The 25,879-nt window shown below is 45.6% G+C and overlaps 1 protein-coding gene across 1 annotated transcript in view; it reads right to left on the bottom strand.

Moving 5' to 3' along the window:
• Positions 1-25,879, bottom strand: part of SPOCK1 (SPARC (osteonectin), cwcv and kazal like domains proteoglycan 1) — a 486,635-nt gene that overhangs the window by 74,908 nt on the left and 385,848 nt on the right. The window contains exon 6 of the mRNA XM_014795815.2: positions 11,861-11,975. Within this exon, the coding sequence (XP_014651301.2) occupies positions 11,861-11,975 (115 nt within the window). The remainder of the gene's footprint in view (positions 1-11,860; positions 11,976-25,879) is intronic.

The following is a 25,879-nucleotide window of genomic DNA, read 5'->3' as shown; positions in this document are numbered from 1 at the left end:
TATTTAAATATTGCTCTAATTAAATGTGTAACAGATATGTTTCAAATTTATATTTATAGTTAGCTGTGTGCATTCATTCAACAGACCCTATGCTAGGGATATAAAGATAAATGAATTAGACATAATCCCTGCTTTCAAGGAGGCCACGATCTAGTGGATGTACAAAGCCAGTATATCAAAGGGTCCAAAATGTAATATTATGCTCATATTTTTAAGTTAGTTTCCTTGTTTCAGCCACATGAGATGAAGTCTAGCTCTTCTGACCATTGAGACTACGACAGTAGGTCAACGTTATAACAAAGAACTCAGAAAGCAATCAAAAGCCTTTGGGGTCCCAGACTTAAACGTCCAAATCCATAAAGAGATGGAAAACACATCTAGGCAACTGTTACCTTGGGACATAAGGGAGGTCCATATGCAGACACACGAACAACAGATTATTGATCAATTTGGTGTCGAGAGTTCTTATCATCCCACTTAGGGGAGAGACAACACAGGACTTGGGCACAGAATAGACATTTAATAAATGCTGGCTGGCTGGATGGATGGATAGATAGATGGACAGATAGATTCACAGGTGGACAGGTGAATGGATGCACGGATGATGGACAGATGAAGATACATTACTCACTACCTCCAGACTCAATCACTGCCCTCAGTTTTAGAAAACAAAACAAAACATAACAAAACAGCTGTCGGAGCACTGCCTTAAGCTTTAATTTTTAATTTTAAATAGGGCTTAGAGGCCTTCAGAAGGAAGGTACGTGAAGTTACAGATCAGTGTTATTTTAGTTCACTACATGTTTCCTGAGTAGATAAGTTTCCTGTTGGGCACAGAGGCAATCGGTATTTGGTCCAGTTATCTCACGACATGGAAATATATATGATTCTTGAGCCAGAAGCTCTCAACCCAAATGAAAACAAACTCCTGCTATCTCCAGATACTCCCTCCTTTGCCTAGAAATGTTCCCTGTGTTCTCATGAGAGCCTGAGGAAACACTGAACAGAACGTTCTATTGCAAAGGATACTCAACTTCTGTCAGCAAGGCGAAAACGTTTGCTTCCTGAGACACTTGCATCCTTTTCCTAAGTCGAGAGGCAGGAAACAGGGAGAGAGAAGACCTGCCTGAGCCTGGTTTGGATGATGCCATCTGTTCCCAATCCAGAGGAGCCAGAAACACACACAGCACTTATGTTCCCGCCTGAGGTCGAGCCCCAGAATGACTGGTGCAAGGAGGCCAGACTGGCGTCTCTGAATCACCGAGCTTGCCTCTTCAACCTCGGGACCTAAGTCCCCTACAATACCCACCATTCCAAGGCCTGCCACAGCCACAAGCTCAAGTACGTGAAAGTGAACTGTAAGAGCCTATATGTTAATACCTCAGTTAATTCACTCCACAAATGATCGAGGACGGCCTAATCTGTGCTATGCACTGTGCTGGGCACGGCACATACAGCAGTGGACAGTCTGTAGGGAAAGCTCGGGCAGAAAACCCAGGTGGGGAGGACAGACTGGCAGGTGCAGAATCACAGACAGGAGGCTGGCAGGTGAAGGGACCTACCTGGGGAGGCAGGGTGGGAGGGAGGTGGGGGGAAGTGCAGATGTCAAGTCCTGGAGCCTGGGGAGAGCCGGCAGTACCCCCACCCTGAAGGAACTGGACCACAGACTGGGATCCAGGCACAGATCAGGCCAAGGGAGTAGGGGACACAATGCTATCCCCTCTAAACTACTGTCCTGGAGCTCTGAACAGTCCCTGGGGATTAGCCTGGTTTAGGACAGAGTCTCCTAAATCCTAAAATCTGCAGAGACGTAAGGACAGGGATCGAGACCTCTGCAGCCTCAGTAATACCTCTCAGGGTAGGAGTTCCAGAGGATTCGTAGCTCTCATAAAAGGAAGGGCTTTTTTTTTTTTTTTAACTTGGCTTAAATTATTTTTTACAAGTAATTTTTTTGGAGTACTTCTTGTCCCTGTGCATTGTTACCTGATCAGAATTCTGATCCAACCCCCCAACTGCACTAATTTTCTGGTGTTTGACATTCAGACTTTTGAATCTGTTGTCACAGCATCAGCATCCCCGGCCTAGGTGATTTCTGAAGCTGGGGCTACACTCACATCCCTTGCTAAGGTGGGACCCGGAAGCCTCACTCAGTTGTTAGCCTCGCCCTACCCCCACATGTGACCTGCTAGAAAGAGCCTTTTAGGAGACTTAAGTGTGGACAAAGCACAGCCAGGCCAAGGAAGCCAAAATAAATTGATACTGTCCAGGCTGGGGTGGGAGGAAACAGGCTCAGATACCCGCCTTCTTGGGTTGCCCAGGCAGATACGTAACAGTAGGCTGCACTGGCTCCTTACACAGATCCTTCTACATAGTAAAATCCCCAGCACAACCTGCTATTGCATCACTGGAAATCCAAAAGCAGGAATTCTCACATTCTACAGACCCTATGGTCATCATCATCATCTCCTCTGCCCCAATATCATGGTGCCCCTACCTCCCAGAACTTCCCTACATTGTTCTGAAGCTATTTCTCCTTTTAGCTCATCCTAGGTCTTGAAATAATGAGAATCACAGGCAGAACCTCTGCTGTGTAAGTAGGTCTGCCTTCTCTTGCCACAAGCTCCTTCTTTTCAAGTAGGAGGGGCCCTGGGGCCATTCTTCTGGGATTAGGAGAGGAACATAAGGTTTCACCCTCATGACCCCACCATGATTCGGAAACATCTCTCAGATCTCTCTTCTCCCTTGGTCCCCCAGACTGCAGAGATCTGGCTTGTTTTGTTTTTGTTCTGGCTGCACTTCCAAGCGATCTGAATATCTATTACTATATTTTCAACCAACTGCTTACCCTGAGCGTTACCTGGCATCGTTATATATTCCTCAAGTTAAATAACCAAAGTGACTTTCCTGCCTCCTTCATGTCTAATTGCCACTTTTAGTTTTTAAACAGAGAAATCATCATCATCATCAAGATTATAATGATGACAAAACGGCTGTATTTCTTGAACTCTAACAATACTTCTATAGCTAAAATTGAGCTCGTTCAATTCTCCCTGTACCTAATAGAGTAGTGTTGCACCTTCCTTTCCTCCCCTCTGTGCCAGGGGCCCAGGCTCCCACTGCGACTCTCGGATCTAGGAAGGAAGAGGCCTACCAACATTTTACCAAGCAGCGGGCTTTGTAGGGTGGCAGCCACTTGCTTTCTTTCGATTATAATTTCAATTTCTTTTTTATTGTAATGCTGTCTTTTCTTTTCACAGCAATAGATAGCAGGGCAACAGAAGAACCGTCGACTTCAGGACAGATGACAAATGAATTTTTATCTTTAAGGAGCTAGGTCGGAAGCTTGTGGCTATCGGAAAAGCATAATGTGGTAGTGAGCAATGAGCCCATGCCAGTGTTTTGATAAACTTCACAGAGCTGAGCATGCTTACAGAAAAAGAGAGGAGAAAATGAGCTGAGCGAGGACGTTAATTCTCTCACCTTGGAAAAATCCCATCAGAGAGGGCTGAGATATCAGTGAAGGAGTGCATTCTTTGAGCACCAAAAGCACAGTGAAATTTAAACTGTGTGGATATACGTATGTGTGTGTCTGTATTTTTCTTTTTCCAAAGGAAGTTGGCCTTTCAATGGACATTCAATTTAGGTTAAGAACACAGTTTAATGTGAGTGCAAGAGCACATGTTCTAGGAAAGATTTCAAAGCCCTGCTCTGTCATTTTTTAGCTGTGCGGCCTTAGGCAAGGTACTGAAATGCTCCAAATCGCACATTTTCTCGCCAGCAATAGAGGTGATATTATTTGGTTGTTACAAGAATTAAACGTACATATCAAGTGCTTAGCATGGTACACAAACAAAGTACCTTATACAGATTATCTTATCACAATAAATCTTTTTTTTTGCCATTTTAAACATTATAAACTATGGTACCTTTATATAATGGACAACCCTTTTAAAAGAATGAGGTAGATTTATTCAACATTTGACAAATAATTATTGAGAATCCAAACAAAAGGCCTTCATGTAACTTCCATTCCAGTTGGGCAAGACAGACAATAAACAAAATAGGTAAATGGATTATCTAATATATTAGAAGGTGATAAATGGTACAGAGGAAAATAAAGGAGGGAGGGGGTTGAGAAGTGCCGAGGAGGAGTCATGAGGTCACGTTTGTGGAGAGATTTCAAGAGGTGGCTGATGGAGCGGGCGGTGAGGATGTCTGGGAAGACGGTCCAGGCTGAGAGGACCGTCAGGACAAAGCACTGAGGCAGGAGTGTGATGGGCACCTTTGAGGGACCCCACAGTGGCCTGTGTGCCTGGAGCTGAGTAAGCAAAGGGTATAGCAGCAGAAGATGGGGACAGAGACATATCAGGGCCCGATCATGTTGGGCCTTGCAGGTCACTGAAAGGATTTTAGCTTTTTCTCTTAACAAACTGGGAAGTCATTGGAGTGTCTTGAGCAGAGGATTACCCAACCTGACTTACATTTTACAGAATTAGTTTATCCACAGCGTTCAAAAGAGAACATAGGAACTCGGAGATCAATTAGGAAGCTATTAAAATGAAAGATGAGGATGTCTTGGACCATGAAGTGGTAACAGGGGAGGTGGTAAGAAGTGGATATATTTAAAAATCTATTTGAAAGGAGAGTCCACATGATTATATATGGCATGTGAAAGAAATAAAATTTTTTATTTCACCAAATCGAAATATGGAACTGCCATTAATTAAGATGGTAAATACTGCAGGAAGAAGGAGCAGATTTGGGGCGAAGATCAGGAGTTTGATCTTGGACATGTTAAGTTTGACATGCCTGCGGGCATCCAAATGGAAATGCTGAGTAGTCATTACCTATTTAAGTCTGGAGTTCAAAGGAGCAGTACAGGAAGGTCAGCTAGAGGGAAGAAGAGAGGGAGGGAGGGAGACGGACACACAAAGACAGATCTGTCTGTGTGTACTTACATGAAAACATATCTATGATATTTAAGAGGCAGGGTACAAAACACTATGTAGAATATGATCTTGATTTTACATAAGCAAAGTTTAAGCAGTATGTTAGTATACATATATAAAAAACTGGAAGCATATGCAACAAAAACTAATAGAACTAGGAATATGAGACACTTTTGCCATAACATTGACTCTTAAAGAATATGTATTAATTTATAAATTAAAAAATAAGGGCAGGAGAAGAGTACTGTTTGGGCAAACTGTCAAAGCCATTAATTTCTCGCACAAACCTCTATCCCCTTCTCTGGACTCTAGTTATGACTGGGGGTGTGGGGCACACTCTGCCTCAGTTTACCCTTCTTTCTCTTTTCACCTTTAGTTTTCCCCAATTAGTTGCTACCAAGTAGGCTTCAGAATGACCAGGAGAACCTGGGGTTACTTTCACAGAGCTGAACTCACAGAAAAGGAGGAACCTGAGTTCAAAGCCAAAGCCAGCAGTTACCTCAAGAGTCCTGACGAGTAAGTTTTTCTTCTTGGCAGTGGCCAATTTAATTCTGAAGCTTTTTTTTTTTAAGGTCAAGACATTTAGAATAACAAGGCCCTAAAAATTAAGTGTTCCTTTATATGTTTAATTTCTGGCCATAATGTAGTACCGAATACGAGTGAATGAAGCTGAATGGGTACAGAAAGGTTAATACAAACTGCTTTTAAATTGCAGGCCCGAGGCCTTCACCCTGTTACACAATAGCATTAAAGAAAAATGTTCTTTCCTGGATGCAAAGATAAATCTCCATTTTGCTGGGAGCCTCTGCAGCAGGATCCTTTTAGGATTTTTCCATTGAGACATTACAGCTCGGAAGAGCTCTTTATTCCATCTCTTTGGCACCACCTCCTGTTCCTATTTAAACACATTTCCCCAACTCTACTTGTGATAAGTAATGAAATTAGACAACCGTCTGTCAACCCCAGACTTTTTTCCCCAGAATCTAGCCCTCAGGTTGAAATCACCATTTGAGAAAAGAAAATCATTGTAGACTATTTTTCTACTGTTCCAAAGAGCTCAGCTGGAGGGAACTTGTTATTTCCTCCTTAGCACGCCCTGCTGGAAAGAGCTGGCAGCACTCTTTCCTTCCCCGCCTGAAGCAAATGCCCCCACGCTGCCCCCACCTCCCAGCACATGTCAGGCTGGTGAAGGGTTACAGTTCCACAGCCTTCTCCAGAATTTGAGGTGGATTGGCTGGACCCACAACCCTTCTCTAAAAGCTAATCTGTAACAATGGAAGCAAAGAAGGAGCTGTCCTTAGAGATAGAGCTGTTCTCTCTACTTCCTCCTCCAAAGACAGAGGAGGAGGGGAGTGGGAGAGATTCTGTAGAATGCCTTCAAAACATTGCTGGTGTGGGGAACACAATGACATTCTCTGTCTTATGGCTTATACTTGAAGACCCGGGCAGGTGACATCAGACCCCTGAGAAATTAAATCTAACTCTCACCAAACTCAGCTACAGCCCCTTTACCATCTTCAGGCTGAAGGCTCTGCTGACTGTGACCTAAGGGTGTATTCACAGTGGGTACAAAGGCACTAGCCTGGGAGTCAAGAGGCCCAGGCTCTAACCCAGTTCTGCCCCAACCCACTATCTGACCTTAGGCAAGATGCTTTCTCTCAGTGGGCCTCCAGTTTCCTCTTCTGGTCAGTGGGCCTGAACAAGGATCACTGGTGGTCAAACTCTTTTCCTACAGATGCAATCTAAATTGGTAAAGCATAAAAATGGAATCACTCTGCAGGAGGTCTGAGGCCCCACCCACTTGGCCTGCCCCTGGTCCTCATGGGGGAATCTGAGGCAACTTTGAGGAACACAAGGGCCCCCTCAACATAGTATGGAAGATGATAAGTGAGATCTTCTCCTGATCTGATATCCTACAACTGCAAAATTTTCACCTCAGCAATGAGAGAGCTCCAAATCCCTCCTCCAGATGGAACAAGGCTTAAGCCCAGGCCAAGGGGGCATGTTTTGTCTCTGTGAAAAAAGGAAGGGGAGGCAGGGTGGGACAGGCTCAGGTTTAGAAGGGGAGAAGTGTTGGCTATTTTAAAAATATACCTTAAAGACTGTAATTGTAAGTGACCTCTATTTTCTCCTTAGATTTTCAACCACTGTAAAGAAATCAAGAAGTGAGTACCTCAGACATTCCTCATATTCTTCACTGAGACTGAAGAAAAAGCAGCAGCCATACCCCGGAGCTAAAGAGTTAACGTTAGATACAACAAATGACTTCCTGACTGGGCTGGCTGTTGGGTACTGGAAAATACCAAGAGAAATTAGAGAGAGATTTTTCCTGAAAGACTTTTTTTTTTTTTTTTTTTTTGGTGAGGAAGATTCGCCCTGAACTAACATCCATTGGGATTTTTTTTTTTTTTTTTTGCTTGAGGCCACAGCATGGCCGACAAGTGGTGTAGGTCCACACCCGGGATCCAAACCCACGAACATGGGCTGCCGAAGCAAAGCGCATGGAACTTTAACCAGTAGGCCATGGGGCTGGCCCCCTTGGAAGACTCTTAGAAAAAGCACAGAAAGCCAAGCTTAACATTAGATTTCAATTTCATCTCCCTCTTTTTAATAATTTTTTTTGGATGATCATTACTCTATTTTCTATACTCTTGAGACTGGACTGTCATCATAGAGATAAGGGAGATAAAGCAATTAAGTATCTTGTCCAAGGTCATGAGGTAATTTAGAGGTATGAGAGGAAATAGTCAGAGATATTAAAGGAAGATCCCACTTTCCACCATCTCTTCAGGGGCCACACCAAAGGAGAGATGCCAGAAAAACAAAGAGAACAAAAAATCAACCACTCGGCTCTGCCTTCCCCAAAATGCTCTTGAAACAAGAGACTTCTGATTTGCAAGAGCTGGGTATGTTATAATTCAAAAGACCAAAGGCTGGAAGCAATAGTGCACTCTGTGAGATTCGAAAGAGAATGAGTTAGACCCTAACTTCATACACCTTCGACACTCACATCCAGTATTGATCAAAGTTGTGGCTTCAAGAACATGCTAGAACATTTTGGGAAGGAGAAGAACAGGTAGAGGCAGGTGAGTGTCTAGGAAAGGTTCTGCTCACCACAGTCCTCCCTGGCTTCAACCCTACTCTGGGTTCTGGGCAGGGAAGAGGCGCTTGTGAAAACCCAGACAGGTGGAGAGCCCCAGCAGCAAAGAGGACTTGTGTTTTGCTACCACTGTGAAATCCCCTGTGAGGCAAGCCTCATAAAAATATCCTCTGCATAGAACAGAAATGGCTGCCAGGTAGATCCAAGGAGAGAGGGCTTGAGATAGCAACCTCACTACAGTCTGTCTTGACACCAGAAGGTTAATAAAAGGGCATCCTCAAGTTTTCTGTGGCCCTGAAGGGGCCAGGGAGGGGTGTGTGAGGGCAAGTAAACCCAGAAGGGTAGGACATAGAAGAAAGAGGACTCAGTATGACCTTAATGGACATGGTGAGCAGAGGTCACCAATGGGATCTCAAACATCTCTCGTCAGATGCCGTGAGGATGAACATCACTGCCTAACCAACTGAAGATGGCAAGAACTCCATATAGGTGGCTGCCAAAGAAAGACAGACAACACCAGGAGCCATTTTCCACCTACAGTGCAGCTCATAAGCCCCCACCCAACCCCTACTTCCTAAAATTTGGATACAACCCTGAATTAGAATTTACCTGGAAGTGACTACATTAATGTTTTTATTACCACATGAAACCAAGGTTCAAAATAGAGGTAAGACTGAAAATAAAATATCAACAACAATAACAATGACACATTTTTGACACACTTGCATTTGTGAGACTATGAAATGTCATTTCTGCAACAGGCATAGAAGCAAGACTGTTCCTGACACAATCCAGAGCCACGATGTGTCTCACGAAGGTAGAGACTACCACTCCCACTGCCTGCAGCTTCTGGAAGGAGCGACTGACAGGTAAGGCATGGTCACTCCTCCTCCTCCCTCTACCCCCACAGCTAAGTGGCCAAAAGAGAGCTGCCCTTCATTTCACCTCCCATCTCTCCCTTGCACTCATCCCCTCCTCTTCATCCCAACTGCCACAACCTCAGTTCAGTACTCATTGCCTATCACAAACTATTGTGAGAGCTGCATGGAAAGAACTGTCAAATCAAAGGAAAAGGTCAGCCTCCCATTGATTGATTTTGTCCAGGTAAAGTGTTATTAATTTAAATGTTTCATTTCACTTAATGACCCTGGGGATTTGTCAATGCCCTCACTGCCCATAATAAGTCCTTATCCTCCAGGGAAACACCAATCAAATCTGTATTACATAGTCAAGCATTATACCCTGATAGGGGATTATACTCTCCTCCATTAGGATATTGCTAGATATGTAATAAATGAACTACAGTCAGCCCTCTCTACCTGTGAGTTGCACATCCGTGGATTCAACCAACTGCAGATCAAATGGCCTACAATGGTTGCATCTGTACTGAACATGTACAGACTTTTTTTCTTGTTATTATTCCCTAAACAATACAGTAAACAGTTACTTACATAGCATTTACATTGTGTTAGGTATTATAAGTAATCTAGGGGTGATTTAAAGTATATGGGAGGATGTGTGTAGGTTATAAGCAAATACTACACCATTTTATATAAAGGACTTGAGCATCCTTGGATTTTGGTATCCACAGGGGTTCTGGGACCAATCCCCTATGGATACTGAGGGATGAGTGTACAGCCATTCAGTCTTATTAACAAGTAGTTTCTGCTTCCACTCATGTTTATATAAAAACTCTGCTGTAAGTCACAGCCTAGAAATTGGGTCTGTAACCAAGAAGGAAAGTCTCAGAGCCTCATGTAAAGAGCTGTGCCAAATTTGATCGATACTTCAGGTAACAGACTCATTGTTATGAGCTTCTAAAGTGATATTAGAGACTGAGCGTGGAGTTCCACAACTCGTTTTTTGTTCAGAGACAGATGACTTCATAAAAACAAACTGTTGACCCAAGAGCCAGTGGAACAAAAAAAAATGATATAGGACTGAAGGAACGGATGAAGGAAATATAACTTTGATTATTTGTTTTGGAATAGTGTTGGTATTATCTTTTATTACTATTATCTCTGATAGGAATATGGAGAAGTGCTTTCTCTTTCCTCTATCTCTTACTATTAATTTAGTAGTCCATGCTTTTACAAACATTTTGAAATGAAACACTTCTAAATGGTTATCTTGTTCTCACTCACCTCTCAGAATTCTGGAACAACACTGTTTCCTGAATCTCTTTACTTTTAACGGCAATGTAGTTACTTGCATAGGTTCAACAAGAATTTGTTCTCATTTTTACCAGTACATAATTGAACAAATAGATGGTGCAGTCAAGGCCATACCTGGAGTGTCATAATTGAGAGTGAATCTCATTTAATCAGGTATCACAAGCGCACCATTAAGAAATAAGGGTTGTACTTCCTTTGGAGAACCACAAAGTCCTCCCAGAAAACTGGTCTGTTGCCTTATTATGGCAGGTTAGGAAACCTTAGCAGATTTGGAGGCCTTGCAGGAGAGATGCATTCAACCCTATTTATAGATACAACAGGCAAAATGGTGGCAATGATTTTCTTGGTTTGGTTTCCTCACCTCAGAATAGAAGAGTAAATAAAAGCAATAAACAATATGACTGAAATAATAGAGGCTATTGGAACTTGCTAAGAAGATTCTTAAGACATCTCCAGACAGAAATTAATTTTCTGGACTTTGTAGATGCTCAGCACACAGGGCTTCAGGTTTTCTAACCATACTACAAGGAGGCTTCTGTATATTAATCAACATTTCTTACTGCAGTTATATAAATGAATCAGGCCAAAATGCAATGAGATCAGTTTTTTGGGAATCAAGAGTAATCTGTGGAGACAATTTGTGACCACAAGGCTTTATGGTTTACAATGTCCTTCTACATCCTGGGCTAAACCTCCCAAAAAGCCCTTTAACACAATATTCCCATAGTCAACACCATGAACAAATTTATACTTGAACTTCTTCATTTATGTGCCCTGGAAAAGACAATACAGCTTGTGAAGAGACAAATGGATAAACACTGACCCCCTATTCATCCTCCATTACCGATAGCTGCTGGCTTTAGAAGACACGTGCGTACACGCACACATACTCACACACAGAGACATGCAACATTTTGCATGGAATACCTGGCTACAACTGAGAAAGCCCAGCTCCACAGAAGGCAAATGCAAACTTGTATCTCAGGTCTCATTAAAGAAGGCTCAAAGAGGGGTTGAGACCAGTGGGACAATGTTACTTTCTCCATCATGAAAACATCCAAATAAGCCCAACCTTTCCTGCCCCCCTCAGCCACGGAAGAGACACAGCTGCCCCGGGAGAGGTATTCTCCTCTCATCTGTCTCCTGGCTCTGTGCTGCTTTCCAAGCAGAATATATTAATAAAGAAACACTTTTTTGGGGGAATACTCTCCACTGTTGTGACATCTCTGCAGTCTCTGTTTTGAAACATGGTCTTGAGAAGTACAAAGGATTTGGAGATTAGACTTCAAGGAAGACCAAGATGTACGCCAGGGCAGGCCCTGGTCCTAGATACTGAAAAACCTGCCCTTCCTACACCATAGCCAATTTGACCTCTAAAAGAACCTAGTACATATCTTGGTCTAACAGAATTATTTTCAAAGACTTTCAGCTCTTCTTTTTCTTTTTAATGGTAGCTAAAGGTAGTTCAGTTTAGAGTCCCTAAACAAGGTGTCGTACTTGCCAAGTAAGTTCCCCCACCCCCACACACCTGGGCTAGAACAGCTCTGTTAAATGCCAACTTCCTGGCCTCTGGGGCAGAGCTTGGTCATGTCCACCCTCCCTGACCTCCCAACCCTCCTTCAGGAATCCCCACTCACCATTCTTCTCTGCCTTGTGTTTTGGAGGTTCGGGCTCTGGGAGGCATGGACAGGGCCCATCACAGAGGGTGGTGAGGCTTTTGCCAGTAGAACAGGCGTGGAACTCCAACTTGCACTGCAAAAGAGAGACAGAACAGGCCTTGAGAATGCAGCCAAGCAAAGCCCTCCTTGGCTTCCTTAGGAAACAGCCAGCGCCCCTCTAACCAGAGTTAGGCTCACGGGAGCAAAGATGGAGAATGGAGGCTCCATCTCAGTTAAAGGTCAGAATTACAGAATACTAAATAAGAAATGGCCTTTTATGTTTTTCCAGATGCACAGGATAACATCTAAAAACAGTGCAGAAGCACCAGGAGGCTTACTTTAATAAATGGTAAACTCAACTGTAACTATTCATAAAATAAAAGTATTAGTATGACACTAAACACCTGTGGAGTCCCATAGGGTCCACAAAGACCCCCCACCCCCCCACCCCCGTGCACAGCAGAAGGCTGCTTTTCCATGTTTCCTTCCTCCCACATGGGGAAGCTCTGCCCACGCAGCACTCCTAGTCCCTCTCAGCTGCTCACATGCTCTTCCTGGGGAGGAAGAGTAACAATCTCTCCAGTAAGTTTGGAAGTTAAGTGTGAGGTCCAGCCCCTTCCCCCTGGTAGCAAGTGAGGAATGCGTGCTTTTGCTTCAATTGTCCAAAACCTAAGTGTTACCCAGTCTTCCCCCGGAGGATGCCTGTGGCTGTCTACCCAGCCTGTGAGGGGGTGAGAGCACCCACAGAATCCTCAGCTTCAGTGTTAGAAGCCCCAAAGCCACATCCTTTTGTCAACCCTTCATCGGCAACAGTGCTAGTATTTTGGCCACTTTCTGCCAGCTCTTTACTCTTAAGTCTCAATTGATTCAGACCACAAGCAGGAAAAAAGGATGTTATTTACAGGTGAGAAAGACCACAACAATTGACAGAATTTTTATTATTCCTATGTTATAGAATAAGAAACTGAGACTCAGAGAGGTTAAATAACTTGCAAAGATCATGATGCTTATACAGGTGGACCTAAGGGTCACACATCACTGTTTCTGTCACATGGATGGGCTTGAGAGAGCAGACATCCTGTACTGTACTCTGTGTGGCTAATTATGCAGCTTTGCTGTTGGTCTGGGTCTGAGTTGTCTGCAAGTTCCCTCCCTTCTTACCTGTAAGATTCTCAAGATCAAGGTCTGTGTGTAATCAGTCCTCTGCAAAGGCCCATGGGCCCAGGACCCTGTTTGTATCTGGTGGAGGTTCAAAGGAAGAGGAGATAGCAAAATTTGCTGAGCACCCACTGTGCGTGCAGTTCTTATCAGGAGCCGTGGGGGATCTTTTAGAAGAAAGAAAGGAAGAGATACAGTCCCTGCCCTTGGAAAACACAAATGAGTACCTTTGAAAAAGGCCCCTAGCATTTGCAAAGCAACACACGAGTGCAGATGAATACTGGCTCATTGTGAGAGGACGAGCTATTCAGTGCCCATACCAATTACAAACCGAGGGAAAGAGTGCTTTCAACCTGGTTCTAAATGTACCGGAGTCACTCTTGTGTAACTCCAACTGTCACCCACACAGTCGCTGGCCACCCTTGCAGAGAGAGAGCAAGAGACACGCCTATAGAGTGCTGGCTTCCTCTTGATGAAAAATCCCCTTTTGTACAAATTTGTCAGGTGTCTAGATTGTGCCCGGTGTGGTGGTGGAGTTGTGGGGGCTACATGACAGGAGGCCATGGCCCAGGCCACAAACCTCAACTGACTTCATGAAGAAGCAAAAAAGAACGTGTCCTTCTAAAGCCACCTGGACGTGACCATGAGGGAGGCAGGATATACGTGCATGTGGGGATACAGTACCCAAGACACCTGCAGGTGTGGCGTGTGCCTACAGACAGTCCAAAGGGACGGAGGGTGAGCCAAGAGAAGGCTGGATGGTGGCAGGTGGGTCCCTAGCATAAGAAGCTTCTTTTCAAATAGCACAGCATATGAGCACGTGCACACGGCTAGAGTGAAGACCACCGTGGCCCGCCCTATCGCCTCCTTCTCCCCTGGGCTAGCTATCTGCAACAATCCTCAGTTTCAGACTAGTGCTTCTCAAACTATTTTCTTAACAGAATCCCTAAAGCTAATTTAGGGGGAAATATATATTTTATATGAAAATTTACTTTATAAAGTTAAAACTTATTATGTTTACTTACTATAAAGCCTTATCATACCGTTCCTGTGATTGCCTGTCCATACCTGTGTTAGATTGTAATACTCTTCCCAAACATTCTGTGGCCTTTAAAGAGGAACCTACACTTCGCTCATTGCCCCATGGGAAAGTTGACTTCCCCTCCCTGGTGGCGTCCATGCTGGCGATGTAACTTGCTCTGGCCAGTGGATTGGGAGCAGGAGTGATGCAAGTCAGGTTTGAGCGGACGTTTTAAGAACCACTGCTCGGTTTCATCTCTTGCTGTTTTCCCTCGACCATGAAAATGACATGTGCCAGATAAGGGCTGCTCCTTCTGCCTAGGACCCAGAAGGCAGAGGACATGGAACACAGCTGAAGCTAACCCAAAGTTAACATGCAACATGAACAAGGAATTGACGTTTGCTGTCGTGAGCCACTGCTGTTTGGGGATTATTTGTTACCACAGTATAATTCAGCAAAAGCCGACTAACAGAACAACTGAATTCCTACTAGACCAGAAAGTACTTCACAGCCAGCAAAGGTCTTAGTCACTGTCTTTTCCCTGGCATGATACGACACGCATATGCCCCTGGCACATAGTAGGCCTCTGTTCTGGCCACTAGGAGCTACCACTCTGCCTGCACAAGGAATGCAGGTGCTGGAACTCAGTATTTGGGATGTTGATGGTGAACCAGCCTTGACCCACATCCACTCCCCTGCCCTCTCTTAGAGCCCCACACTCAGCACTCTGCCTTTCAGCCTCCCTGCTCACCCCGTCTATCACTGGAGTCAGTCTTGTCCATCTGCCTCCCAGACACCCAGAACACCTGTTCCCTGGGTGGCCTCGCCGTGTCTAGGAGCCCCTGTGGGCTGTAATTCCAGGAACTCGGCTTCCTTAGCTGGCCCCAGAGCCCCCTTTCCTGGACAGCTGCTGTCACAGTCTGTGGAGGCAGCCGGGCCTCTTCCCTGACTCCAGGAATGTGCCACTGGAGAAAACAAGATTTATCTGCACCAGCAAAAATACATGTCTCAAGGGCACAGGTCTGCTTTTATCTTCCAGGACAACATGTGGCATTTAAATGAAGCTCAAAGGGCTACAATTCCATTTTTTATAAAGCTCAGAACATGCTATTTAGAAATACATATATACGTGGTAAAAGATGGTGGTGTGAAGAGACACAGGGAGAAGAAGGCCATCTACAAGGAACACCTGAGGCTACCAGAAGCTGGAAGAGAGGCATGAGACAGATTCTCCCTCACAGCCTCAGAAGGAACCAACCCTGCTCACACCTGGATTTCAGACTTTTACCTCAGACGACAAATTTCTGTTGTTTAAGTCTCCCAGTCTGTGGTACTTTTACAGCAGCCCTAGCCAACAAATACGCTTTCCATCTGGATTTTTTTTTTTTTAAAAAAAGATGGTCTCTAAGGAATGGAAACACCTTGTCTTTGGTTTATAAAGCACAGATCTTTGTGCCAAGATGGTTCAGTTCTCCTGGAAAGAAAGAAAAAAACATGGAACGGCAGCCTCAGAATATGGGGCGGTTGGACATAAAGAAGTTAGCCAAATTATATCAGCTGTGACTCATGCCCAGAACAGAGGAAATATGAAAAATTCAAGCCTTTATATTGATTTGATGATAAAGCAGTTAAATAAATAATTAACCATAATTATTTAAAGGAGGAGAGTGGAGAAAGTGGGAAATTAGTTAAGGACTTTTAAACATTGTACTGGAACCCATATTCATACAAACACAAATATAAATATAAATACAAACCCCCAAAGCTTCTAGATCCCTTGACCTGCTGGAACAGAAATGCCTTCCCCAATCATCACAGAAACGGAGGAGATGGAGAGATCCAAAGGTTTCATGAATGGGCAGAAATATTAAAAATGTTGACCTACTTAAAAATAAATGTGCTAGCAGATTTCCCACCCAATCTTTCCTTCCGTTTTGCATAACACACCAACACGTCGGAATGAGTGAATGTTTTTCTGCAAATGGCCAGTAAATCTTTCTCTTCTGTGATTTGTAAAGAAAAACTAATAAGCTCTCTCTGGTTCACTGCTCACGCAGTCTCCACTGAGTACGTTTCTCCACCACACCACACTCTGCGCTTTGCCTTGCACGCTTTGGGTATTATTTTTAACATTTTATTTAAATTGCTTTCTCCGCTGTATTTCATCAACCTATCATCTATTTTTAAACCAGACTGTTGACAGTTCACAGTTGACAATTTTGTTCACAGTTGATGAATTCTGATTTGTTTTTCTTCCGCCAAAATCACGTCAAAGAAGTGGGGGTGCTAATCTCAGGGCTCTGCTGGCTTTAATAACTGGGCACAAAGTGAGTGGCTGCTGACTGCACATATTATCCCTGGCACACAGAGGAACAGCATCTGGCTCTCCCCAGGGTTCGAGTGTCTCAGTGGGCATCTAGAAGCAGCCGTGAAGAGAAACAGTGGAAGGATCTTTGGTCTCAGTCAGAGCTTTATCAAACATGCATTCATATATGTATTCCTACCTGCATTCAACAGCTATCTATTGGACACCTACTATGGGCCATGCCCTGTTCTAGGCTCTGAACCAATGGGACAAAGGCCCTGTTCTCATGAAGTTTATATGGCAGATGCTGATGAGGGCTGGAGAGACACAAAGGAGAGTAGGAGACAGAATAATGGGGAGGGGACGGTATATTATGTGGAGCGATCAGGAAATCTTCCGCCAAGATGACATCTGGGCAGAGAACAGAATAAAGTGAGTCATGAAGCTATCTGGGAAAGGGGGTTCCAGGTAAAGGGAAGTGCAAAGGCCCTGAGGTGAAAGATGCTGACTGTGCTTGAGAGAGAGCAAGGAAGTCAGTGTGGCTGGAGAGGAGTGAGCAGGGAAGAGAGTGGAAGAGACTATGTCAAATGAATTGATGGTTGGCCTTCTCAAGAAGGCTTGTGTGTGACTCAGGGCTCAGTCTTCAGTTCTCATTCATTCTCTCTCTCTCTCTCTCTCTCTCTCACACACATACTTTTCTGACTTGCATTCCAAAGAAGGCAGAACCTTAAACTTTAAGTTGCTAATAATGTGAAAAAGGAAAAGCTCTTCTTTACAGAAGAATGCCAGCTTACTAAATTTAGAAGAAATGCTAGAATTAGAAAGTCATCATTTTGCAACTCCTTGTGAAACAATTGAGTGAGGAAAGGATCATTTGGTGTTTACTAAAAATATTGGGTGAAAGTTATTGAGGAACAGGACATTCACACAGTCTCAAAGTGTTACCCCACAGAAGACCTACTTATTACAAGAGGAAAACACACATTTTCATTAAAAATATATGGCAGTCACCCCTTAATAAAGGGACCAAGGGGCCAATTTAGTACCACCAGTAGCGGGACCACCTGGCACGCACCTCCAGCTGTGCCGCAAAAGGAAGTACACAATAGTGCCTATGAGGTATCCGTGCCAAAAAGGCTTACCCTGAATCTATTCTTTAGGAAACATATCCCAAATTGAGGACTTTTTATAAGATAACTGCCCGAACTCTCCAAAAATAAACAAACCCCCCCAGGGGCAATGGGGCATTATTCTAGATTAGAAGAAATTAAATAGATGAAACAAATGCAATGCGTAAGACTTGACTGGATCTTGAGAAATAATTACACAAAGCAATAAAAGACATTCTGGGGAAAAATTGTGATTTTAACGTGGATTGTATATTGGGTGACATTACTGAATTGTTGTTCTCATAGGTACAACAATACCTACTAAGGGGGTCGTACAGGAGAATGGCTGTTTTCTTTCTTTAGGGTGAGGTGTCACAATGTCTGCAGATTATATCCAAATAGTTCAGGGGAAAAAGCGTGTATGTGGATGCAAAAAGAGCGCAAATGTTGCAAAATGTTAACAACTGCCAAAACTTGGTGCTGGGTATACAAGTATTTATCACATTAAACTGTTCCGTATGTTTAATGATCATTAAACCAATAGCTAGGGAAAAATAAATGTAACTTGCTTTGCCTGGTGGTGCTAGGAAAATTCTTCCCAGAAACCACTCCTATTTGCTCCCTGGAATTGCTCCCTCTATGATGTGCCTGCCATCTATCCACTGCAATGACTTTTCTCCTGTGCTTCCCCGCTGCAGGGTGAGCTCCTTGGGGGCAGTGAGGATGCTGTTCACCACTGTCTGTGGGACCTGGCCTAGAACTGTAAACAGCAGGCCTTCAAGAGGGATTTGTTAGACAAATGATTGAGGTTTTCCTGAAGCACAAATTCTCGTAATTGACGTAAGCATACAGCAACACAAAGGCCAGGCACAGGCGCACTGAACTGCAGCATTTTAGGTCTCGCAAAGACACTCTTTCATGCGCATATGGGGGAACTGAGGCTGGAGGAAGACAGGCCTCTTGGCTGAGGTCATTGTCTTAAGTAACTGCCTCACCTTCTCCTAACCTTGTTTATCTTGTCAACAATTTAGCAAAGCCTTTTTCGGTGAATGAGGAGGCAAGTTTCAGTCCAGTTTATGTACAGATGGTCCCAGGTTGGCTATTTTCTTTTTATAATTTTATTTATTTATTTTTCCCCCAAATCCCCAGTAGGTAGTTGTATGTCATAGCTGCACATCCTTCTAGTTGCTGTATGTGGGACGCGGCCCCAGCATGGCCAGACAAGTGGTGCATCGGTGCACGCCCGGGATCCGAACCCGGGCCGCCAGCAGCAGAACGCGCGCACTTAACCGCTAAGCCACAGGGCCGGCCCCCAGGTTTGCTTTTAAAGGTGAGGATGAATAAACTTTCTCTGTCTTGTGTAACAAAAGCAGTGGAAAGTCCTGCACATGAAATACCAAAGGAAAGGGGCAAGACTCCAGGTGAGGGAGCCTAAGAAAAAGATGCCATCTCCCCAAAGGCAGGAGTTCATGGGACAAGTCACAACTCTGAGCCCACTTCCACAGCCTTTGACTTGTGGAGCTCCCCATGCAATGGACCCAACAGCGACCGGACCCCAGTGAAGAGATCCTTCCCGCAGGATATCTGCCCTGCCCCACACACCCTCCAGGCTCATCTCCACTGTCCCCGGTCCTGGGAGGTCCATGCTTCATGCTCCCCAACATCACACACCAGGGTCTTCCTTGCCTCACCTCCGCTGCTTCTCACTTTTGGGACTTTGCCCTGCTGTCTGCTCTGCCTGGGATCCTCTTAAGGCTGGGTAATCTTTTGAAATTTCAAATTTCTGTGGGAGGTTTCCTCGATCTGGGATTTAGGGGGAACAGTGCAGATCGGGAAGGACTTGGAATTCCCAGGCCCTGCTTCCTGTCAGCCTCTCAGAGAGACAGCAGAGCCCACGGAGGACGGGTTGCTAGGTATGCATCAGGAGAGGCAGGACCACGAACGGCCTCACCAAGCATGGCCTGGAAGCAACAGAGAGTCCCAGACCCAAAGGGGCCCTGGAGACAGGGACAGGTGTGTCCCTCCCTGCACTCCCCCATTTTCCTCTGGCCTTTGCTCAAATGTCACCTTCTCACTGAAGCCTTCTCTTAGCACCCTTTTAAAATCACAACAGGCATTCCTGATCCACTTAACACTGTTTTACTTCTCTTTTTTATATGTAAAACCTCTCATCTTCTAATATACTGTATATATTTCATTTTATTTGTTGTTTTCTATCTGTCTTCCTTGCTGGAACATGAGTTCCATGAGGACAGGGACCTTAGTTTTGCTCACTGCTGTATCCTAAGTGCCTAGAGCAGTACCTGCCCATGGCAGGTGCTCAGTAACGACAGGGTGAGCAAAGGGATGAGCTAACACAGCAATGGCCTGTGTGCGAGGTGCCTGGCAGACCAGCCCCTCCACCTCAACCCCAGTGTTTGACTACGTATACGAGCTCAGACTTTTGGCAGGACCCCAGGAAGGAGGGGGTCAAAAATGACCGAGGTCAAGTTTCCCCCCAGCCCTGTAGCAGAAGGGCTCCAAGGAGAAATGAAACTGATTTACATGAAAATGAAGAGGCAGGCCACGTCACACCTTCGAGTGAGAACAGAGGTTCCAGCTTCCCTCCTCCTTGCCTGGCTGGGTTCGCCTCCAGGCAGGCCTCCCTGGGCTCCATCTCTGTGCCACAGGGCCATTCTCTCGCACTGCAGTCCTTACCTGTTTACAGAGCTGCCTCCTGGAGGAAATGTGCATCTTTGTCTAGACCCTGGCAGCCAGCAAGTACTTAATACGTTTGCTTATTTATGGGATATACCTTACATAACACTACGTGAGAGCTGAGGTTGGGAAGTGTATTTTGCAGATTAACAAACTGAAACCTTGAGAAAGCAAATGACTGCCTCACAGACATAAGGCCAGTGACCAGCAGATTTCATTTCGAATGCAGATCATTCAACATCTTGCTAGTCCACTGCTGTGTGTGGTGATGCACAGACTACTCAACAGTGAGGGCTCTGCAAAGCCTTTCCAGGCATCCCAGGATGGCTGAATGAAGAGGCAAAGGATATTGAGGAGGAGGAATAACTTCAGAGCTGGGGAAATGGAGAGAGGAAGGGAGGCCCCTGCTGGAGGCGGCCTCGATGCTGAGCTATAGCGGGGAAATGCAGCCTGCTGGCCCCTTCTCCCTAAATTAGGCCAAACGAAACCTTTGCTTGTCAATGGCACTAATGATGGTGGTGGTGTTCAAAGTCACTTTAATTTGTTGCAATTAGCTAAAATAACTTACAGAAGTCAAGTGATTAGCCAACAGACCTGGATAAGATGATGTGGGCACCTTCCCTTTGTGTTCCGGAAAGTGGTGGCACCCAGGCTCACCTTCCCTGGAGGAGTGAGGGCCTGCAGCTATTCCAGACTAACAGATTACCTGTCAAGCATTATAATGGGGCTCTCCTGAGCAAAGCATTGTCAGGAGCTGGCAGTCCAGACTGGCCCAGCCAGAGTGTCTGAAAAGAGCATCAGGCCTCTGAATTTGACTCCCACCTGATGGTAAGCATCTCGAGAGTAAAAGCTGGACACTGTTTGTGCTCACATCCCCCCGGGCCAGACTTAAGCCCCGCACCTCGAAAGTGGGTAGAAAGGGCTTGCTGAAGTTAATTAATTAATCATCTTCCCAGCAACTCTAGGAGGTTGGGGACTTCCATTCCCATTTTACAGATGAGGAGAAAAAAAGGTAAGGAATGAAGGAACACAAATAAGAATGGAAGGAGGATAGAGGAAGAAGGAAGCAGTGAGGAGGCATGGCAGAAGGAGAGGAGGGAAGAAAAGTGAGAAGAAATGCAAGGAAGAGAATGGGGATGCTGCAAGTGTAGGGAAAAGCAGAAACCCTCCAGGAGAGACTCCAGAAGTGGGAGAGGCGGGGTGGGAGCAGGGGCCTCGTTCACAGGTGTCTCTCGCCCAGCCTGGGTGTGTGGGCTCAGGAAGCTCTAGGAGAAAGGAAGAGGATGTTCTGAGATGCCGGCACCTGCTTAAAATAAAAACGTCTTGGCTGCTATAAATGCCCTTGGGCTGCCTGTCTCTCTGGCTGTCCTGGCTTCCTTAGAGGCCCCGGCCCACGCTAAGACACCTCTCCCAGCCACCCGTCCCCCACACCTCTGGGGCGGTTTCCCCCACAGACAGGATTCACAGGAGGTGGCAGGCAAGTGGAGGTGGCACCTAATTTCTATCATGATGCTCACTCTCCAGCTGTGATGATGGACGGGGAGAGGCTTTCCACCCAGGCTCTGTCTGCTTCTCTCCCTGCCAAGCTAGAAGGGAATCTGACACATGGGCTCCACTGCTTGCTGGAGGTGAGACTCTGAGCAATTTGCATAACCTGTCCAAGTTTCTCTTTCCTTATCACTAAACCGAGATAATCCGTCCCTGCAGCTGTCAGGGGAATAGAGTGGATAACTAAGGGATCCCAGCATTCCTGGCACATGGCAGACAGTAAATCTTAGAGCCTTCCTCCAGGCCTGCCAACCCTGCCTTCATCCTTCCCCTCCTCCAAGAGCTTCTCCACACCTAGTGATCTCTGTACAATGCAAATCTGTTTGTGATACTTCACCCCAGCTTACACCCATTCCTTGTTCCCTGTCATCCTTAGATAAGAATAAAGATTTGAGGGCCCGGCTCGGTGGCATAGTGGTTGAGTTCACAGGCTCCACTTCAGTGGCCCAGTGTTTGCAGGTTCGAATCCTGGGCATGGACCAATGCATCACTCATCAAGCCATGCTGTGGCGGTGTCCCACATACAAAATGGAGGAAGTTGGGCAGAGATATTAGCTCAGGGCCAATCTTCCTCAGCAAAAAGAGGAAGATTGGCAACAGATGTTAGCTCATGGCCAGTCTTCCTTACCAAAAAAAAGATTTGAGCCCAGCCAGAAAAGGCCTCTGTGATCTACCACCCACACATCCCTCTCCACTCCTTCCTTTGCTTTGAGCCCAAACACATGTGCTCTCTGCTCCAGAAAACAGACCTACCACATGGATGACACATGTCCCACCTTGGCCCCCTCCTCCACACTTGGCTTTGTCTGCAGCCCCCATGGAGTCTGTAGTGGTGTCTTTGAGGGCTCCCAGCCCCTGTGCCCACCTCAGCCCCGGCGCTTGCCCTGTACTGCAATGACTGCTTTCTTGCCTGTCTCTCTTAGGAGCTCCACAATCTGGGAGTTTTAATTCACTTGTTTAGCCTCAATACCTAACAAAGCATCTAAAAAAGAGCAGGCACTAACTAAACATGGATGGACAAAATGGATGCTCGGGCAGATGAACGGATGGACAGCAGTCCCACCTATCTCACTGCCTGCCGAGCAACTCCACACGGTTCTGGGGTTGTCATCTCCAGTCAAGCTGCCCAAATGAAGTTGTCTCTCACCACACAACTCCAGGCTTTGATATTCCTTGGCCTGTGAATGGCATCTGAGTTCTCACAGTCCACCAGAGGCAAAGCCTGGGCTGTCCTCCTCCCCAATCTGATTCTCCCTGCTTAGTGGAAAGTCAGACCAGAGATCCCCGAATGCTGACACTTTCCTCACATGCCGGGATTAAACTCAAGTCCTCGTTTCTGAGGCCCGTCACCTCTGATCCTGATTTTGCTTCTCCAACTACATTGCCCCAGTCCTTCCACAGCTGTTCTCCGCCCTTCTCCCCAGGCCTTGCTTCACCACGATGTTCCTCTCACCTGAAAGCCTTTCTTTTCTCCTATCCCGAGCCTCCCCACTCGGGCCGATGCTCCTCTGGGACACTCCCTGACCACTTGGGCTCCCGCAGACCCCTGGCTCCAGGCACATTTCCAACCTACACCACTCAACCTCCACAGTCCCATGCCTGCTCCTCTTCTTTCCTCTTGTCTCCCGAATATCTTCTTCCTGATTACAACTGAGCTGCAGGACTCAGGGCTTTTGTGGAACACATGTGCATATCCTTCAGAGTAAAGCTATGGACACAGTATATTTGTATTGTGCAAGGTGCTGGTAGAAATGACTTATAAAGTCTTAACAATATATATCGTGTTCACTACAATTAGTCATGGATCCAGGCAGTGTGTTAAAAGCTTTACCTACACTTTCTCCTTTAATTTCACCCCATCCTCTACATGATAAGAACTATTATAACAGCCGTCTTACATATGAAGAACCTGAGGCTCAGAAACGTTGTTTGCCCAGTGAAATCCAGCTCTAAGTTGCAGAGCCAGAATTCAAACCCAGGTTATCTGACTCTAAAGGCTGCGTTCTTAAGAGGGTAATTATATGTCTCTGTCAAGATGTTTACCAAGTTCAGAGCTGTGCTGACAATGATCCTCCCAGTCAGCCCACGGTGCCTGCAGGAACTACTCTCTTACAAAGAAAGCCAAGTCACACAAACTGTGGGGAATTCTCTGTGAACTGGACCAAGGTAGCATGCCCTTAGGGTTACATTGTTCTGGAACAGCAGAGAGGTGGGGTCCCTCCCAGGTGCCCAGTAGGGCCCCTGTCATGATCCCACTGGAACGTGGCCTCCATGAGGGCGGGGATCCTGGTCTTTTCATTCACTGATGAGTTTCAAGCACCTAGAACAATGCTCAGCACATAGTAGGTTCCCTTATTTGTTCAATGGAAGAATAAATGAATGAGATAGAAAATAAGACCCCTAACACGCTGCCAGACCTATCACCAAAGAATGAATGAGTTTCTTGGAGAATCGAGGGAAGAAAACCACAGACCTTCTAAGTGGCTACAGCAGAAAGGGCAGTTCACAGACACCAAAAGGTGAGGGGTGGGATGACCATGTCACTAATGAAGAGGAAGATCGGAGTGAGCAGAAGTCTGTATCAGATCCATAACCTCTACAAAGTAGCCCACACAGGCCTCTTCTGTGGCTTCAAACTAGTTTTCTCCTGGTTCTGAACTCCTAAGAATGCAGGCTTCCTACGTACTTAATCATTTGGCCTCAGACAATGGTGAAGCCACCTCTCCATTCTGACCCTCTCAGCAGGAGGGCTTGCCACCTCCTGTTCCAGAGCATCTCTGAGCGGCACTCCTGAGACAACTTCCTTGTGTCTTTTGCATTTCTTTGTCATCACTAACACCCTGTAGAGACAGGCTCCTGATTCTTGGTTTCTGAAATGGTGACCTCTTAGAGCCTCTGCATAAAAACCCCTCTCCTCCCTTAAATACAGAGACTCCACAGATTGGGAGAAGAAATGCAGACGGAGGAAGAATGGCAGCAGATTTCTAGGGTGAGAAAGAGCCCATGTTGCATCTCCAGCAGCCCCTGACATTCTGAAGAATGAGAAAACACACACCAGCTAAGCCTCTCCACCAACTCTTTTCCAAAGCCAACACTTCCCAAGGCCAAAAGCAGCCGTTAACCTCTCACCATGGCCTGACATAAGATAACCATCACCAGCCTCAGTTTACGTCTGCTCTTCAGCCCCATTTCTTCCTCTCTCCCCCTATACTTGCTCTAGAAAATAAACCCCAAATGCCTTTCTGAATAAAGCCTGCATATGTTCATAAGAGCCAACAAAAATGAAGCCATAGATAAAGGTGACCAAAAATGCCAGAACAGACTTTTGACCAAATGCAACAAGATTAAGGTGATATTTTTAAAATGAAACAGCAACCTAAACTTTGAATTACTGCCTGATTTTACTGCTTAGAGATGAAAGACCCTGTAGTGCTGAACGGAAAAGCCATATAACTCTAAAAGGATTTTCTTTGCTTGGCATCACCTCTGTGAAAAAGACATTTAAGTAATAAAACACCCTTGCAAGAGTTCATTCTCTGATGGAGCTGAGTTGTGAAACTAGTGAGGGCTGGACAAAGCCTGTCATTTTTCCTCCCTTTTGATTACATAGTTTTCCCCCAGAGAAATCTCATCATTTCTCCTGGAACCTGATGAAAGGTGAGCCAGCTAGACCAGGTGCCGCATGAGGCGGACCATTCTGCCCCCTGGGACAAGTGTGAGCTGATGTCCCCACTGCTCGTCCAGGGTCAGAAATGTCCAAGTCCCATCATTCGTTGGGACCCTCCTTCTTTTGTACTTTCTCTTGAGGCCAAAACTATAGCCCCAGTGACCCTGAGATAACCATGACTTGACACAGGCAAACTTACAAGGCTGGGTGAGGTGCAGGTATCTGATAGTGGAATGTAGGTATCTGGCTAACTTTTTAGCCATGTCAGCCCTGTGGAGACAAAGGGAGCAGAGACATGCCCAGCACTCGCCAAAAGCTCAGTCACGTGATGAGATGGTGGATGAGGATGGTTATGTAGATAGATCTAAGGGGTAAGCAAATGGCATGGGTCCAGACAAGAGGGGCAGGAATAGGGACCCAGCTACAAGGGAGGCAGGCATTCGGGGACAAGAAGCCACTGGAAGTCCTTATGAAGACTGCAGGGGATGGTGCG

This window comes from Ceratotherium simum, chromosome 4 (assembly GCF_057802395.1).
Source record: "Ceratotherium simum simum isolate JZ-2026a chromosome 4, ASM5780239v1, whole genome shotgun sequence".
Taxonomy (NCBI): domain Eukaryota; kingdom Metazoa; phylum Chordata; class Mammalia; order Perissodactyla; family Rhinocerotidae; genus Ceratotherium; species Ceratotherium simum.
The sequence above is the reverse complement of the archived record's forward strand: the minus strand, read 5'-3'. Positions and strand labels throughout refer to the sequence as shown.